This window comes from Oreochromis niloticus, linkage group LG10 (genome assembly GCF_001858045.2).
Source record: "Oreochromis niloticus isolate F11D_XX linkage group LG10, O_niloticus_UMD_NMBU, whole genome shotgun sequence".
Classification (NCBI taxonomy): Eukaryota; Metazoa; Chordata; class Actinopteri; order Cichliformes; family Cichlidae; genus Oreochromis; species Oreochromis niloticus.
Genome location: NC_031975.2, coordinates 12,179,176 through 12,194,302, shown reverse-complemented (window position 1 = coordinate 12,194,302; position 15,127 = coordinate 12,179,176). Strand labels below are relative to the sequence as shown.

Sequence of the window (15,127 nt, the reverse complement as noted above, 5' to 3'; positions counted from 1 at the left end):
AAGGACAGACTATATACATATATGCTGCAACAGTCACCTCAAGACGCTTTACACTGGAGATTAAAGACAGTGCAGTACCTGGGAGAAATCCCGAACAATTAGAAGACACCCCTATGAACAAACAAGGATGAAAAATCCTTTTAAAAGGCGTCTGGTGTGACTGATTGTGTGTGACAGGAAAGAGAGCAGAATTAAGATGAGATAAAAGATAGACTGATACAACGATTGCATGGAGAGACAAAACACAGGCTAAGGCAGAAAGAAGAAAAAACTTTAATCACATGCTCCACTTGTAAACACGTGCGGAGTGATAAGAGCATGTGGAGAAGAGTCACTCAGTGCATCACATCAAGTCCCACAGCAGCCAGAACTTACAGTGACACACCCGATCCCACCCTAACAATAAACTTTAGCAAGGTTTGGTTAAATCACGTCAAAGACTTGGGCAACAAATCTGAAGAAACTGGTTCTATAATAAAAATTAATTACTGCTGATGCAAGCTGGCCCAGATAACATTACTTTAGAGTGTACATAAAGCAATGTGCTCTACTGGTGAGCGAATGAGAGGAAAACAATGAAGACAGCACAGACTGAGCTCCAAAGAATTTCACTTTATTTTTATATTCAGCATGTTCGCTATAAGAAAACCTTGGAATTTACACAGATGATATGTACACAGGTTTAGCTTCAGTGATTTTGTAGTCTTGCATGCGTCAGACCAGTTTTTAATAAAAAAAAATAACAGATTATGTACATGAATTGTGAATTCTCTCGGCAGTGTAGCATTTAGACATAACTCACTATTTCACTGTTTTCTCCTAACGAGACTTGTGAGATGTTAAATCATGGTGAGCATAACCAATTAAACCAATAACAGATACTTAGGCACGGCAATGGATTTATTACATACAAAATTACAAAATAAAAATCAGCACCACTGTCTTTTCATGAATATGAATTCTACATATTGCAGACGGTTCAGTGAGTATGCAGCACAGGGACTTTCCCATTATTCCAAAACATCCTGTACATTGCCGTTCTATAGAAACACATAAACCTGCCCCCGGGCCTAATAAGAAACATTCAAAATAAAAGTTGCTGAGGTAACACAATGTTCACTAATGATGAGAGACATTCATCAAGCAATAGGTATAGAAAAAGACATTTTCACGCTTCCAAACAGTGCAAGAAAGATCATGTTCACCTTTGCTGAACGCCTGCTTTTGAACACTATTCATATATGTTAAGAGAAATCAGGCCCTACAATTAGTTCCTCCAGTCCGTGCTTGCTCTGAAAAAATCCCTGCTAAAGTAATGGAGATTAAAGTCCTTAAGGTAGGCCCAAGCTAAAGGGCCAGAGGGATCGTGCACTTCTTCTTCTAATCTTATCGTGCAGTGTCCTCTTTGTGTTCTTTACTCCTTACAGCTCAACAAAAAGATACTGAACGATAAAGTGGAAATTTCACAATAAAACTCGTATGTTGTTAGCCCACCCAAGCCTTATCTTTGGTTGAACTTGAGAAACTGTCAGAGCAAGGATTACTTCATGGGCAGTACAAACAGGTGCGCAGATTTCAACGTTAAACACACAGATTTACTTTCAAGACTTTTAAATAAAGGTCTACTAACAACCGCTAAACATACAATGTCACAGAAATGAATTCAGTCAGAATGAAAATCCATACACTGAGTACAGATGGGGGGAGGGGGGTTAAAGCTCCCGTCAAATGCCAGAAAATGTCACGTCTCTTTCTCAAATACCGAGAAATAAATATGCTATGGAGAAACACTTCGATGACAAGATACTCTCCAGAAATGAATTCAGGGCAATTCATTGGTACTTGGTTTAGATGAATGAAAAGGTAATGTGCCATGTCTTTGCGAGCGGTGCGGTGATGACACAAGTATATTGCAGAAAGAGATAACAGAGGTCAAGTTGCTGCTCTCCCTTGCTTTCTACAACAACTCACAGAAGCTACACGCAGAGTTAGAGTCCAACACCAGTTCAATTCAGTCTAAATCGCAAACACTTAAAACACCACTGAGGTTTTGTGTCCAATTGGATTTATATGAAAGTATTATTTACTTGAATTGCAGCCCTTAGGAAATGAGACACACCTGTCAATACAATATGCGTTACTATGGATATTAGAAATAAATAAAATACACAAGGGGTAAGGCCTGCCTCGTGCTAATCTCTCAATGTCTTGAGGACAAAGAACTCTGAGGGTGTGTGAGGTTTTGTTTTCAGCTGGATTTATATGAAAGTGGCTTTTTCCACAAGGTGTGGTGAACTTTTAATTTGCAATTACTGAATGTTTTATGACTTGTAGATGCACATATTTTCCTGCCTTAGCAGAGGGTAACACTTATCTCAGGTGGTTTAACCTCTTTTCCCCACAGGAGAGAAAATCATCCTGTTTATATTCCTTCACCTGTATGAGTCACTATAATCTGAAGATCTCAGTCGAATCCCATGGAAAACCACATCAGTAACCAGGTAATAATAATTAAAGCCACAAGACATTGTCTATGCGGTAAGATATACAACACACTATGTGTCCCAGTCCCAGACAGTCTTCACGAGACCCAAAATTATGAAAATGCACTCTAGTTTGTTTACAAATTCTATTCTTCCTTTCGCTTTTCACACAAAGGACCTCAAATATGAGAGCAACTGCATTATTTAAAACAACAGAATATGTGCAGTAATGTAAAAGACAGAGATGACGCAACACATTCTTAGCTAAAGTTCTGCACCATTGTTAACATTTGTAACAGTATCTACAGCTAAATAACCCAAAGGTAAGTTCAGGTATCAAGTTATTCTTATCGTTTAAAGATAAGAAGTTAGAAAGCTACCATCAGATATACCCCCAAAGCTCCTGTTAGGCTACCACAGTGTAATATTATTTTTTTATGTATTATTTTTCAGATGTTACATTTGATTGTGTTTCAGGATAAAGGATTCTGCACGGCAATACGTTTGGTGAATGCATACAGTAGATACTTTAAAAGAGAGCTCACTGACTGCTGCTTGCTTTGCTTGTTACCTAGAGCCCTGCAGGAAAAAGAACAACTACCACATTCCAAATGACACACCAGGAAACATCACCCAGTGACCAACAGTACAGTCATTCATATAAACTCAAAGTTATCTGCATAAGTAAAATGTGCGACCTGAGATTCTGTGATGGTTTATGCATATTTTACACTCAAGGTCTGATAAACTGGAAGCTTAATTTTTATCTCTGTGATATCTGTTCTCTGGAACATGACGCCATAGCATCAGTGGGGAAAAAAAAAAATACAGCCTATTCAGAGGAAGCAGAGGTTCTCATGAACACCATTCAAATTGAGACACTGGGGTTATTAACGTGAGGTGAAAAGCAGTAACATGGAAACCAAGAATTTGGCACGCACGCTCGTATCCTGGAATCAAACCAGAAGTGCAAGTCTCTCAACTTCCTTTCATGAAGTTTGACCACTGCATCTGAGCAAAGTCTCCACAAGTAAGATGGCCAATCGGAGATGCAGCTCATCAGCACAGAAGCTGTTTAAGTTAACAACAACATAAATCATCCTGTACAGAGACGTTAACCTACAACTCAACAAACAAATAAATAAAGCTATCCCTCCTCTGAGGCACAGTAGTTCTACATGTTCTAACCCAGTCTCAGATGTTTTTTCACATTAGTTTTTAGCCTCTTTAAGCTAGTAAAGCTAAGGCTCACCAAAAAAGGATGGCTTTTTGATCCGCCACATATTCACCAGACATCACTCTGCTCTAATCACCCTGTCAACTTGTTTCTGTGGTAAAAAGAGAGACCTTGTTTAAACAAGAGACTGCCATAGCTGCACTATGAAAGACTTGTCTGCCAGAAGTAATTTAACTGGTGTCATATCAGCATGCAAATTTAGAAGCAATTAGCCTTCAGTGAAGTCTGTGGCTGTTGGCTGCATGAAAGCTATTGTGTGAGTATGTTGTGTGAACTAGGTCATCATACTTTGTTTCTAATGGCTGCGAGTGAAGAAACCCGAAGTTAGTGAAGTCAGTTACCAATCATTAACCAAGTTTTCTCTTTGTTTACTAGGGCAAACTACTGCGCCTTAACAGATGTCTGCAGCTTGTATTTAGCTACTTTTCTTTAAGTGCAGTGTTTCTTTTTAAAAACTGCACCTGTTCTGTCAGATTAGGAAACTGGGTATCCTGGCCCTATGAAGTGCTTAGGGATGTCGCGTTAGCCCGTATTTAGTAGATCTTGTAGTCTTTTTCCAGTAAGCTGTTTAATGCAAATCCAATCATTAACCTCGCTTTAGGTTTTAATTTAAACTCCACCATGTTTTAAACATAGAGTGCATACACAGTCATTGTAAAAAGAAAGTACAACCCCTGTGTTGTACTAAGGTTTTGCACGTTAGGACATAATATATTAAATCTGTCTGCAGCAGGTCTTAAAATGAGGTAAGCACATCTGGAGATGAACAACAATATATACACCATATAATTATTCATTTAACAAAAAGTAAGCCTTAATGCAGAAGAAGTGAGTGAAAAACTAAGTCCATGCTTATTATTCCTAAGCTCCTCTATAAAAGTAGATGCTTTGACAGTTTCCTGGTCTGGAGCACTCAGGTATGTACTTACTGAATGCCAAGGAGACATCAACAATGATCCTAAGTGGCAACAACTTTATGCCGCACATATAGTTTGTTTAGAAGGCTTGCCAGAAGCAGCCCTCTGCTTTTAAAAGAACATGGCAGACAGCTTAGGTTTGCAAAGTTGCATGTGTGCAACCCACAAGACTTCTTGAACGATGCCCTTTGAACAGATGAGACTAAAGTGGACCACATTTGGCAAAAAGCAAATACGATAAGATGAGGCTAACTCAAACGTCTCATACCTTAAACTGTTCAAAAGCACGGTGGAAGAGGAGTGATGACTTGGGCTTGTTTTGCTTATATACCAAAGTACTCTAGAGTCAATTTTGTGAGGCCACCTGTCCGAAAGCTAAAGCTTGGCCAAAACCGGGTCATGTAAGTGAATCTACAACAGAAATCCCAGACCTCAACCTGACTGAAATCCTGTGGCGTGTAAAGAAGGGTGGGCCAAAATTCCTTCACAATGATCTCAGAAATGAATAAAGCCACACACAAAACCACTATTTCAAGTTATTGCTGCTAAACGTGGTTCTACAAGCTACTGAATCATTTAGTGTACTTAGCTTTTCACACAGTGCCTCTGCACTCTGGCGTCTTTTTTGTTAAATAATATTGTATTGTGTCCTTAGGGTTATTTCAGTTTTAGACCTGAAAAGAACTATACTTTTTTAAAATTACATCCTGGTATGATCCTGCTAACTATAGAAATGATAGATGGTGTACTTCCTTTTAGCCATGGCTGTAAATCATGGTCTGAGAAGTAAGGTTGACAAAAAATAAATAAAGAAAGAAAGAAAATGACTCTTCAGAACTCTTGATTAGTTTATGGTTTCAATTTCTGGTTTGTGTTTTGTCTGTTTGCGTGTGTTTTTTCATGTGGCAGTGAACTGAACTCTCAGATCCACCATGTGGAACAGAATAGTGCCAAAGTTAAAAGCTTTTAGTCATTTTCCATTTGCTGGAAAAACATGAGATAAACATCTTCAATTGCATGTGGGCAGGTAGTGAGGACAGAAACACACAAATCAAAAATTTACACAATTAAAACAAGTAAATAAATAGATAAATAATTGAATTTCCCTGAAATAAAGTGTATTAGAAACCACACTAAACAGGATGGCTTAGTGGGAAAATAAGACCGTACCGTGCGTGGGAAGTTTGTACGGGCACCCTGAACCATTTTCGGATCCAGGCGCCCATCAGTCAGCCGTTCACAAACAATATTCACATAGAATATAAACAATACAGCAGATCTGAGCTGCTAATTTCACATAAATGGCAAGTATTAACTGGCAACAGCTGGAAGCAAAGTATCAAAAGCTTCAGAAAAGGTAAAATCGAGAATGGCCTAGAGTTTGAAAAAAAAAACACAGTGAAAAAATGCTACAGTACAAAACAAGATATCATGCTTTTGGCAAAAGCCAAGTTCGTATTATCACAGTGGTCAAATGTCAAGTCCCCTGGTGCATGCAGATGTGATTTATGGTTGAAAGGTGTTGAAACTGCACCAGAAAAACAGGCGGAAAGTCCTCTGTCTGCATGATAATAACATTAAATTCATTCCTAGATTACACTGGCTTTCAAAAAGCACTATCTAAATGCATTACAAAAACAAAACAATTGATGAATTAGGCTTAGCTGCTCAAAACAGGATTTCGTCCTTGCATGCCTGATGAAGACTATGTAAAACCATGGAAAAAAATCAAGAAAAAATTCACTGAGAAAATAAATTTCACAAGTAAGAAGAGCAACCCAAGTGTAAATACCCAATAAGGTCACTCAGCAGAGGCAGCCTAGTCCTTTCCAGTGAAAGAGTGAGTTATGTCTGTCATTTCCTCACTTCCAGTATGGTCAGTGCTGACACTCGCAGACTCAGTGACTAGAAAGAAGGACGCACAAGCCTTTAATGTCTTAGATTGACCGTTGTGTGTGTCTCTTCTGCAAGTTTTAGCTCAGCACCTTAGAAAACACACATCCAGGATGACCCCAGTAATAGGAACAGCATAAGAGTGAAAATGTGATGGAAAAGAGGTAAGTGGTAGCTGACATCATATGAAGAGACAGAAGCATTTAGACATCTTGTCTCCTGTTTCAGTCAGGCAAAAGTCGACTCCAAAAGACCCATGGGGCCACTGTGTCCTCGCCCTACTGGGCTCTCTGGTCCCTGGTAATAAGGAAGAAGGTTTGGGCTTGGGAGAGAGGTGATCCTGCACGAGTGCAAAACTGAGGCTCGTGTCAAACAGTCGAGAGCTGCGTGGGCTTAGACGTGGGGAGATCCAGCAGAGCCTGCACAGTCACACCCACCTTCACTAGGCCACGTTCTTCTAGGATGTGATGCGGCAGGCACAGCTTGTCCTGAGTCAACAGAGAGATGTCTTTTTGTCAGTTTTACTCAGAGATAAATAAAAGAAAGGTGGGGTTTTCAGACAGCATTTAACTGTTAAAAGCTTTTCTGACAGCCACATTTGACCAGAGACAAATAAAACATATTTGTCTTTCATAATTTATGACAGCATTTCTTCATTTGGAGAAGGATCAAGGACAAAGGCAAAAACCAGACCAGTGAGTGTGCATGATATAACTTGCAGAAACTGTATGGAACTTGTGCTTCAGAGCCCAACGGTGGATATCACCATGGAAGGTAATAAATCTTCACAGAATATATTGCAAAATAAATACGGGTTAAATGGTGTTTGAAGTGAAGCGTGCATGAAATGCCTGAATGAAAGTGTTAAATGGTTAATGTCAGTACCTGTGGGACACCCAGCTTCTTACAGGCATCCAAGAAGTTTTCCACGTTTCTCCGGCATTTGGCCATGCTAAGCTTTGGCTGGAAGCCCAAATATCAATCATTTTAGTTAATTAAACTCACAGCGGAACAAAATCCACATAGCTAAGCAGACAAAAATGTTATAACCAATAAATTCACGAGAATTTCTAACTCTTGGCATTAACAATTTTTTAAAAAAGACTCATTTTGAAGATTCAGTGTTCTCACCACTGCAGGAGATGGTACATGGATGCTGGCGACAGACCGAGGACAGATATGATTAGCTAAATGGCAAAGGACAACTCCGTCCATTAGAGCTGCTCCAACATCATCCGGAAGCAACACCTTCAGCCTGGACTCAATGTTCTGCAAACACACACACACAAAACGCACTAATGTCACTGTCGTCTACATTTGGGGTAGAAAAGGTGTTTAATTTATTAACATTTAATCAATAATTCACAGCGGCTTCTCCATCCTCTCTCGCGCTTTTAGCCAAACAGCTTCTTTGGGCCAAAGGTTCACGAGAGTGTAATCAGTTAATGATCTGAGGTAAGTGCCTGGGTGTGTACCACACGCAGCTTAATGAAAGTTAAGCAACTCTGTAAGATCATATTAAATCCTCCTTTTAATAACTGCTATCTACTAAGCTACATTATTTTTGCTTCCAGCACACCTGAGCATGTGCGTTCTGATAATCACCAGCTATTAGCTCACTCCCTGGTAATCAGATGATCTGTACAGTGTTATTTATGTCTTTATTAAATCTCTGAACTCCCACATAACCAATTTGTTTGTTTTTATATGAATGGGTGGGTTAGTACTGCTGCCAGAGAAGAGAGTTGGACAAAAGCCAACAAATACTTCTTGGTATTCTTGGTTTGTCTATTTGTTATCAGTCAGGTAGAGACAGAGGAATTAGATACTTGCCTCAGGTGGGAAATGACAAGGAAAAGTTACTGTTTATCGTCGCAATATATCCAAAGCAGTTGAAGAAACTGGTACTGATGTTGATTATGTTAAAAGGAATGTTATTGAAGTCAGTTGTCTACCATTGAATGTTTTTGTGCGTGCTTTCGAACGTGTTTTTGATTTCCCATGAAGTTCATGAATAAGGCACTGTTCTGCTCCTGTGGTGTGACGCTTTGCTTTCTGTTACTTTTCTGAAGTCCATCTGTTTCCGTTTGACCTTTTGCTTGGACTGGAAAGCATTTCTAACCAGTGATGACAATGATTATTTTTTTAGATTGAAAGTTCTCTTGGCTGCCCAAACAGTGAACTGCTCTGTCCACTGTCTAATTTAAGCTTTCACCCCAGCACGGACAAGCACACCCTGAAATGTCACTTCAGTCAGAGAAGAAGCAGCCACTTGTATGGGTTGAATCCAGCCGTGGAAACTGTTTCTTACACTTATACAGGCGTCTCCATTAGGACAAATGTCCACCTGGCTTAATTTTCAAATATTAGAATTTAAATACTTCCCTTATAACCAAACACGGAAGCTCACACCCAACACCAACATGTACATTCAAGGGAAATAACAAAGTAAAGACAGGCTGTGTACTCTGTACTAGACTGTTAAGTAAGATGACGAACGCTTGCCAGAAAACAGGATTCTAACCGCATTACAAAGTAACTCTGGACAAGATTCAAGAACAAAACCTGAATTATTTATTGACCCATAACCTGGAGCTGATTGTCTCAGACTCCAAGACCGCCTACAAACACACGTGTCAACCACCCTGAAGGAGTAAACGGCACTTTGACACTTCTGGTGTTTTCTTGGAATCAAACGCACAGTTTGTTTATTGATACATTCCAGGGCTGAGGCAGAAGCTGAAAAATTAAAAGGAAAAAAAAGGTCAATCAGAAATTAATTAAAAGTACATTTCTGATTAGACTCTATGTGTTTATTATCATTTTCCCAGTAGTTTAGATCTATATGTGTAAATTGTGTATGAGCTGCGTGGAAGGTGTGACACTGCTCTATAAAATTATCCAAAGCTCCTCCATGTGTGGAAAAATGCTATCACTCCTGCTTAACAGACCACTGCCTGAGTTCAGCAGGCTCTCTCCTCAGATTAATCAGCCCTTCCCTACCATATTGCTACAGCACGCAAACAGACTTCCAGTAACCTACAGCTGTTTTCGAAAAAATTCCACTCGCTGCAAAAATCCCAGTCAATTTCAAAATATAAACCAAGTTAGCAATTGCTGTTAGGTGGCTTCCTTCTTCTCTGTTTAATGTTCCCACGTATTCATTTAATCTGCCTTAAATTTTTTATTCTCATCACCTGATCATTAACGAAAAGATGGGGCCACTTTGCTTTCGCAACTTTTCTTGGAAATGAGGTGGGAATACTCTCGCTGACAACATCTTCAAAAAGAGGTTCACGTCAATGCTATGATGGCCTAACACCCAGTAGAGCTAGGCATGGGAACACTCTGAGTCTAAGGAGTGCTTTTTTTCTCAAGCGAATGTCTGTTCTTTTTCCAGAAAAGCGTCACCTACGCCTACTTTGTTTTCCTTTTCTTACGGACTTTCATCTCAGTTTTGGAACACCCTTTCACTTTATGCATTTGTTCTTTAATGCTTCATTTTTTTTCTCCTTTTGTAAAGAGATGTTTTGGAAAGTTTGACAAAGACTTCCTTTGTCTCGGGCAAACCTTACTGGGCAAAATGGTATGTACGCGTCAGGTATTGTATAAAACATCTGTCAGTGTGTGATGCTATCACAAGTATGCTGTGCACGCCTTGAATTTATACCGCTTGTTTTACCGGCCTGTATTTCTGTGACAAGTGATGACAGGTTGTTTTTTCCTCCACTATCATCTTATGACCTTATGAGCCTGGCCTGATTAAGAAAATAAAAGCATTATTTTTCTTTAGCCTCTCCTGTAGAGACTTTGCATCTCTAATGCTTTTCATTAGAATTAGACTAGCCAGTCATTTTGATGTGTTTTGCTCTCTTCTAATGTTTATTATCATGCCAACGACACTGTGCACGCTTCACATATTTTAGGTGTGTCTGACATTCTCCGACATGCTGAGTACTGGTTACACCTCTGGTTCTGTACAGATGGTTTGCAAGTAAACATGTTACTTCACTGTAGCACCATGGGACGCAGCAGGTTGCACGGGCATGTGTGCAACTACTAAACCACAATGTTAATCTGATCATTCACTTTCCCCTGATACTTTCTTTGTCCCTTTCTTGCAGGGCTGCTTGAAAATGGCAAAAATGACAGTTTGGACTTTAATTCCAATTCAGCTGACAAAAGTAAATAAGCAAACACATGCCACAGCTTGGCATTTGGATTAATTTCTGCTTTAATGACAACTGCTGCTGACAACTTTCTTATATACACATCCTGTGTGTGATAGTTATTAAAGCTTACATTGTAGGGCAACCGTGGCTCAGGGGGTTGGGAAGCGCACCTGCGCCGGTTCGATCCCCGGCCTTTCTGTCCTGGTCGCTGTGTCCTTGGGCAAGACACTTTACCCTACCGCCTACTGGTGTTGGTATGGCGCGATATGGCAGCCTCGCCTCTGTCAGTCTGCCCCAGGGCAGCTGTGGCTACAACCGTAGCTTGCCTCCACCAGTGTATGAATGCGAATGTGAATGAATAATGGCATTGTAAAGCGCTTTGGGTGCCTTGAAAAGCGCTATATAAATCCAATCCATTATTATTATTATTATTATTATTATTATTACATTGAATGCCTCGTTAGCTGCATGGATCCTCTGAGCTACACGTGAGTTGTACCTCTTGGGTTTTTTGCAGTTTCTCTGAGCATTGCTCAGTGTGATCTTGGGACCTTGTCCCATCGTGTGTTAGCATGCCCGAATACTCCACACAAGAAGAATGCCAAAATGTTGACTTTTATTGAGGTGCTCACATTTGGTGATGATGAATTAATCAAGTGCATTTGGTTAGCAGAACCCAGCTGCTGCACACCTTCTCTGTGGGAACAGTAAGAGTGTACTTACAAAGCCAGTTCGGAAAAATTGGGGACACCGTATAAAATGTAAATCAAAAGATAATGCAATGATTTGCAGATCTCATAAACCTGTATTTTGTTCACAATGGAAAAAAAATATCAAACATTTAAATTGAGGCCCTTTACTATTTTATGAAATATATTTTTTATTGAAGATTTAGAGCAGGGGTCCCCAACTGCAGGCCGGTGTCCTGCAGGTTTTAGATCTCACCCTGGGTCAACAGACCTAAATCACATGATTAGCTCATTACCAGGCCTCTGGAGAACTACAAGACATGTTGAGGAGGTAATTTAGCCATTTGAATCAGCTGTGTTGGATCACAGACACATTTAAAAACTGCAGGACACCGGCCCTCGAGGCCTGGAGTTGGGGACCCCTGATTTAGAGAATCTGGAGAAATTTTTGTGCACAGGCACAAAGTCTATACTGGATGTTGTTGATCTACATGCCCTCTGGTGGCACTCTATTTAAAACAGGCATGATTCTCTGATGGAAATCACTGCAGGGGCTCACGAATACTTTCTAAAATCAACATCTGTGACCACAGTTTGCCATGCCACATCCACAAATGCAGGTTAAAGCTCTATTATGCAAAGAACCAAAGCTCATTGGTTGAGGCAAAGTGGAGTAAATGTTCCGTGGTCGCACAAATCAACATTAGAAATTCATTTCGGAAAACATGGATGCCACGTTCTGTGGATGAAACAGGAGAGGGATCATGTGGGATTTTATTAGTGTTCAGATAAAAAAAACCTGCATCTCTGATGGTATGAGGATGAATTAGTTCCTATGGAAATGACAGCTTACACTTTTGGAAAGGCACCATCAGTGCTGAAAGATATATACAGGCTTTAGAGCAACATGTGCTCAATTCCTTTTCCTTTTTTTAACTCGCATATTTCAACAAGACAGTGCCAAATCACATACTGCATCTATTACAGTCTGGGTGCTGAGTTGGCCTGCCTGGAGTCCAGCATTTGATGACCCAGGACGGTTGAGCAGCTTGAGTCCACTATTAGATAAGAACAGGAAAACATTCCCCTCCCAAAAGTCCAAGAACTCATCTCCTAGGTTCTTAGATGTTTACATACTGTTAAAAAAAGAAGAAGAGCGGATGCTGCACAATGATAAACATGGCTCTGTCCCAACTTTGTTGAGATGTGTTGCTGCCATTTAATTCAAAATGACCTTTTTTTCTTCTTAAAATGATGTAGTGTCGCAGTTTGAACATTGTTTAACTGTCGTTTTCTGTGTTCTGTTGTGAATAAAATATGGATTTATGAGTTTTGCAAATCACTGCATTGTGTTTTTATTTAAATTTCACACATCCTCCCAACTATGTTGGAATTAGTAGGCTGTAGGTATAGCTAGGCATGCCCAGCCAGCCCTGATTCCTAAATTATTTTCATAGGCAAAAACAAAAGTGTTTCAGCCCTCCACACCCATCCTTGTCCCCTATAGCCCCAGCATAAATAGATGAGTCAATTTAGACTCAGAGTGTTTCTTAATTCCTTGGAAACCAAGTGAAGTTATGATGCATCTGTATTCCTAAGCAGGAAGGCTGGATACGAAGCAATTGTCTAGCTCGAAGGCGTAAACACTGAAACAAAAGCAGGATCTATTGAGCATTGGCCTCTGCATAACTCCATGACTCGTACAAACGCAAAGGCATAAATAAGCTGCAAGGCATCTGACCTGTCGTAACAGTCCTATCTGCTCCATTTCCTCTCTCAAGTGCTCCATCTTCCTTCTCATCGTGAAGCTCGGGTCTGTAGAGCTGATCTCCTGACGGCTTCCTCTGGTGAAGGCTAAAATTACAGATGGGGGTAACAATCCAAAGAACACACAAAGGAAATAAGAAGAACAGACAAAAAAAAGTATTTAGTACATCACAGTCGCTCAGGTCAATTTCAGGCCACCTGCTCGACTTCAGTCTGACAGTAGAAATGCAGAGTTAATGTAAAAGTCTATCAAATAATATGAGCTCTTACTGTATAAGATCAAATCACAACAATGTCCAAGGAACAAATCTATGCTGTGTGTTACCTGGAATTGGGTGTGGCTCAGATACAATCTAAATCTGTATTTACAGTAGGAAGTGTCTTTCTTTATCTCAAGTTATCCCATCCCTTTGGGTTTACGAGACACAGTCTAGCTGATTAAGTTTCATTGTGTAGTCAGTGAAAGTCTACTTTAGTTTTATCAAAGAGTCTTTGTAGGTTCTCAGTCATCCAAGATGTTGTAGTCTAAGGAGCGTGGGAAGAAAGCGAGGCGAAAGGTGAAACATCTTCAAGAAACTTAAAGACGTACAGTCGCTTTCTTTCCAACCTCCTTAGACTTTTATCAAAGAGCTTTTATAAAACAATAAAACAATGAGTACATTTGTTTTTTTATCAATAGATTTTAAATGAAACAGCCAACATGTGACTGAAGTGCAGACTTTCAGCTTTATCAAAAATGTTACATCAACTATTTAGAAAGTAGAGATATTTGATATTTTGACATATTCCCATTTTCTCTGGACGATAGACTGTTCATTGCCACAAGAGGCCTCTTCCCTCGCTACACCATGACAAATTATGTAAATAAAACAACAGAAGACCCAGAGTTTTGTCTTGGGGCCACTGTTGCAAAAGCACTGTCTCCTTTTGTTCTCAGCCTCACAGAAGCTGTGTTAATAATCCAGTAACGAATTATAATAATCCAGACCTGATTAAAATCAAGGCATGAATAAGAACTTCCATTTCACAGCGTGACACAGTAGGACTCAACCTGGTAATAATTAAGTAATTTAGGGAAGAGCAAACAGCGCAGCAAAAGTTAACACTTAGCAAATGTGGCGAGCGACCAAGAGTTTCAATTACCTTAGGTAAAAATCTCTCAGGGTCACATACGAAAAGTCGTTTTCTCCTCTTCAATTTGAGAAGAACTGTCAGCCGACCAACCTTTAACCGAGTCTACGCACCTATGTAAGATCTGTCGCTCAGAAACATCCTGGGGCTTAAAAGAGACAAATAACGTCTTTAAACGTTGTGAAAAGAAAGAGGGCAGGAGGTACAGCAACAGTAAAGCCCCCAAGACAGAACCTTGTAGTACACCATAATCAAGAGAAGTCGAAGGCGACCTGAAGTTAAAAGCAGCCGAAAAGATACGAGATACGAGACAGAAACCGCTCCAAGGCAGAACCTGAGACACCCACTGAGTATCTCAGTCAAGTAAAATGTGATGGTCAGAGGTCAAGCAACATCAGCAGAGCATTGTGCGTCATCACTATGCACCAAAACATCATTGGAGACTTTTGTCCAAAACATTCCTTTGATGCACTTTATTTTATAAAAATTTGGGCTCTTCAGTTTTTATTAGAATTCCAATAACTTTCTTAATTTTACTGATCAGTGTAAACCGCTGCGATTATTTTTGCTGTGCACTGGATAATAATACAACTTCTTCTTCAATATGAGGCCCAAAGAGACACTGACGCAACTGAAGGAGGCTTCGGGAGACAAACAAAAGGTCGTTCTTAAAAAGAAAGACTTGTTAAGCCAGTTGAATTAAAGATGAAAGCTTGCACTTCAATCACATCTTGATTGTGTGAGTTAAAATCGCCGATGTACAGATGCAAGATTACAAAAATTGCGAACAGATTGTGGACATAACTGCGTTACGCTCAGCTGGCACTGCACTCAAGCA

General features: G+C 39.9%; 1 protein-coding gene across 2 annotated transcripts in view; it reads right to left on the bottom strand.

Moving 5' to 3' along the window:
* Positions 1 to 592: 592 nt before the first annotated feature.
* The window catches only part of lrch2 (leucine-rich repeats and calponin homology (CH) domain containing 2), a 34,883-nt gene continuing 20,348 nt past the window's right edge, over positions 593 to 15,127 (bottom strand). For both annotated transcript variants that reach the window (XM_005472094.4, XM_003446785.5), the window contains 4 exons: positions 13,133 to 13,245; positions 7,662 to 7,799; positions 7,416 to 7,493; positions 593 to 7,018 (listed from right to left, as the gene is read on the bottom strand). In XM_005472094.4, coding sequence (XP_005472151.1) covers positions 6,899 to 7,018; positions 7,416 to 7,493; positions 7,662 to 7,799; positions 13,133 to 13,245 — 449 coding nt within the window. In that variant the 3' untranslated portion in view covers positions 593 to 6,898. The remainder of the gene's footprint in view (positions 7,019 to 7,415; positions 7,494 to 7,661; positions 7,800 to 13,132; positions 13,246 to 15,127) is intronic.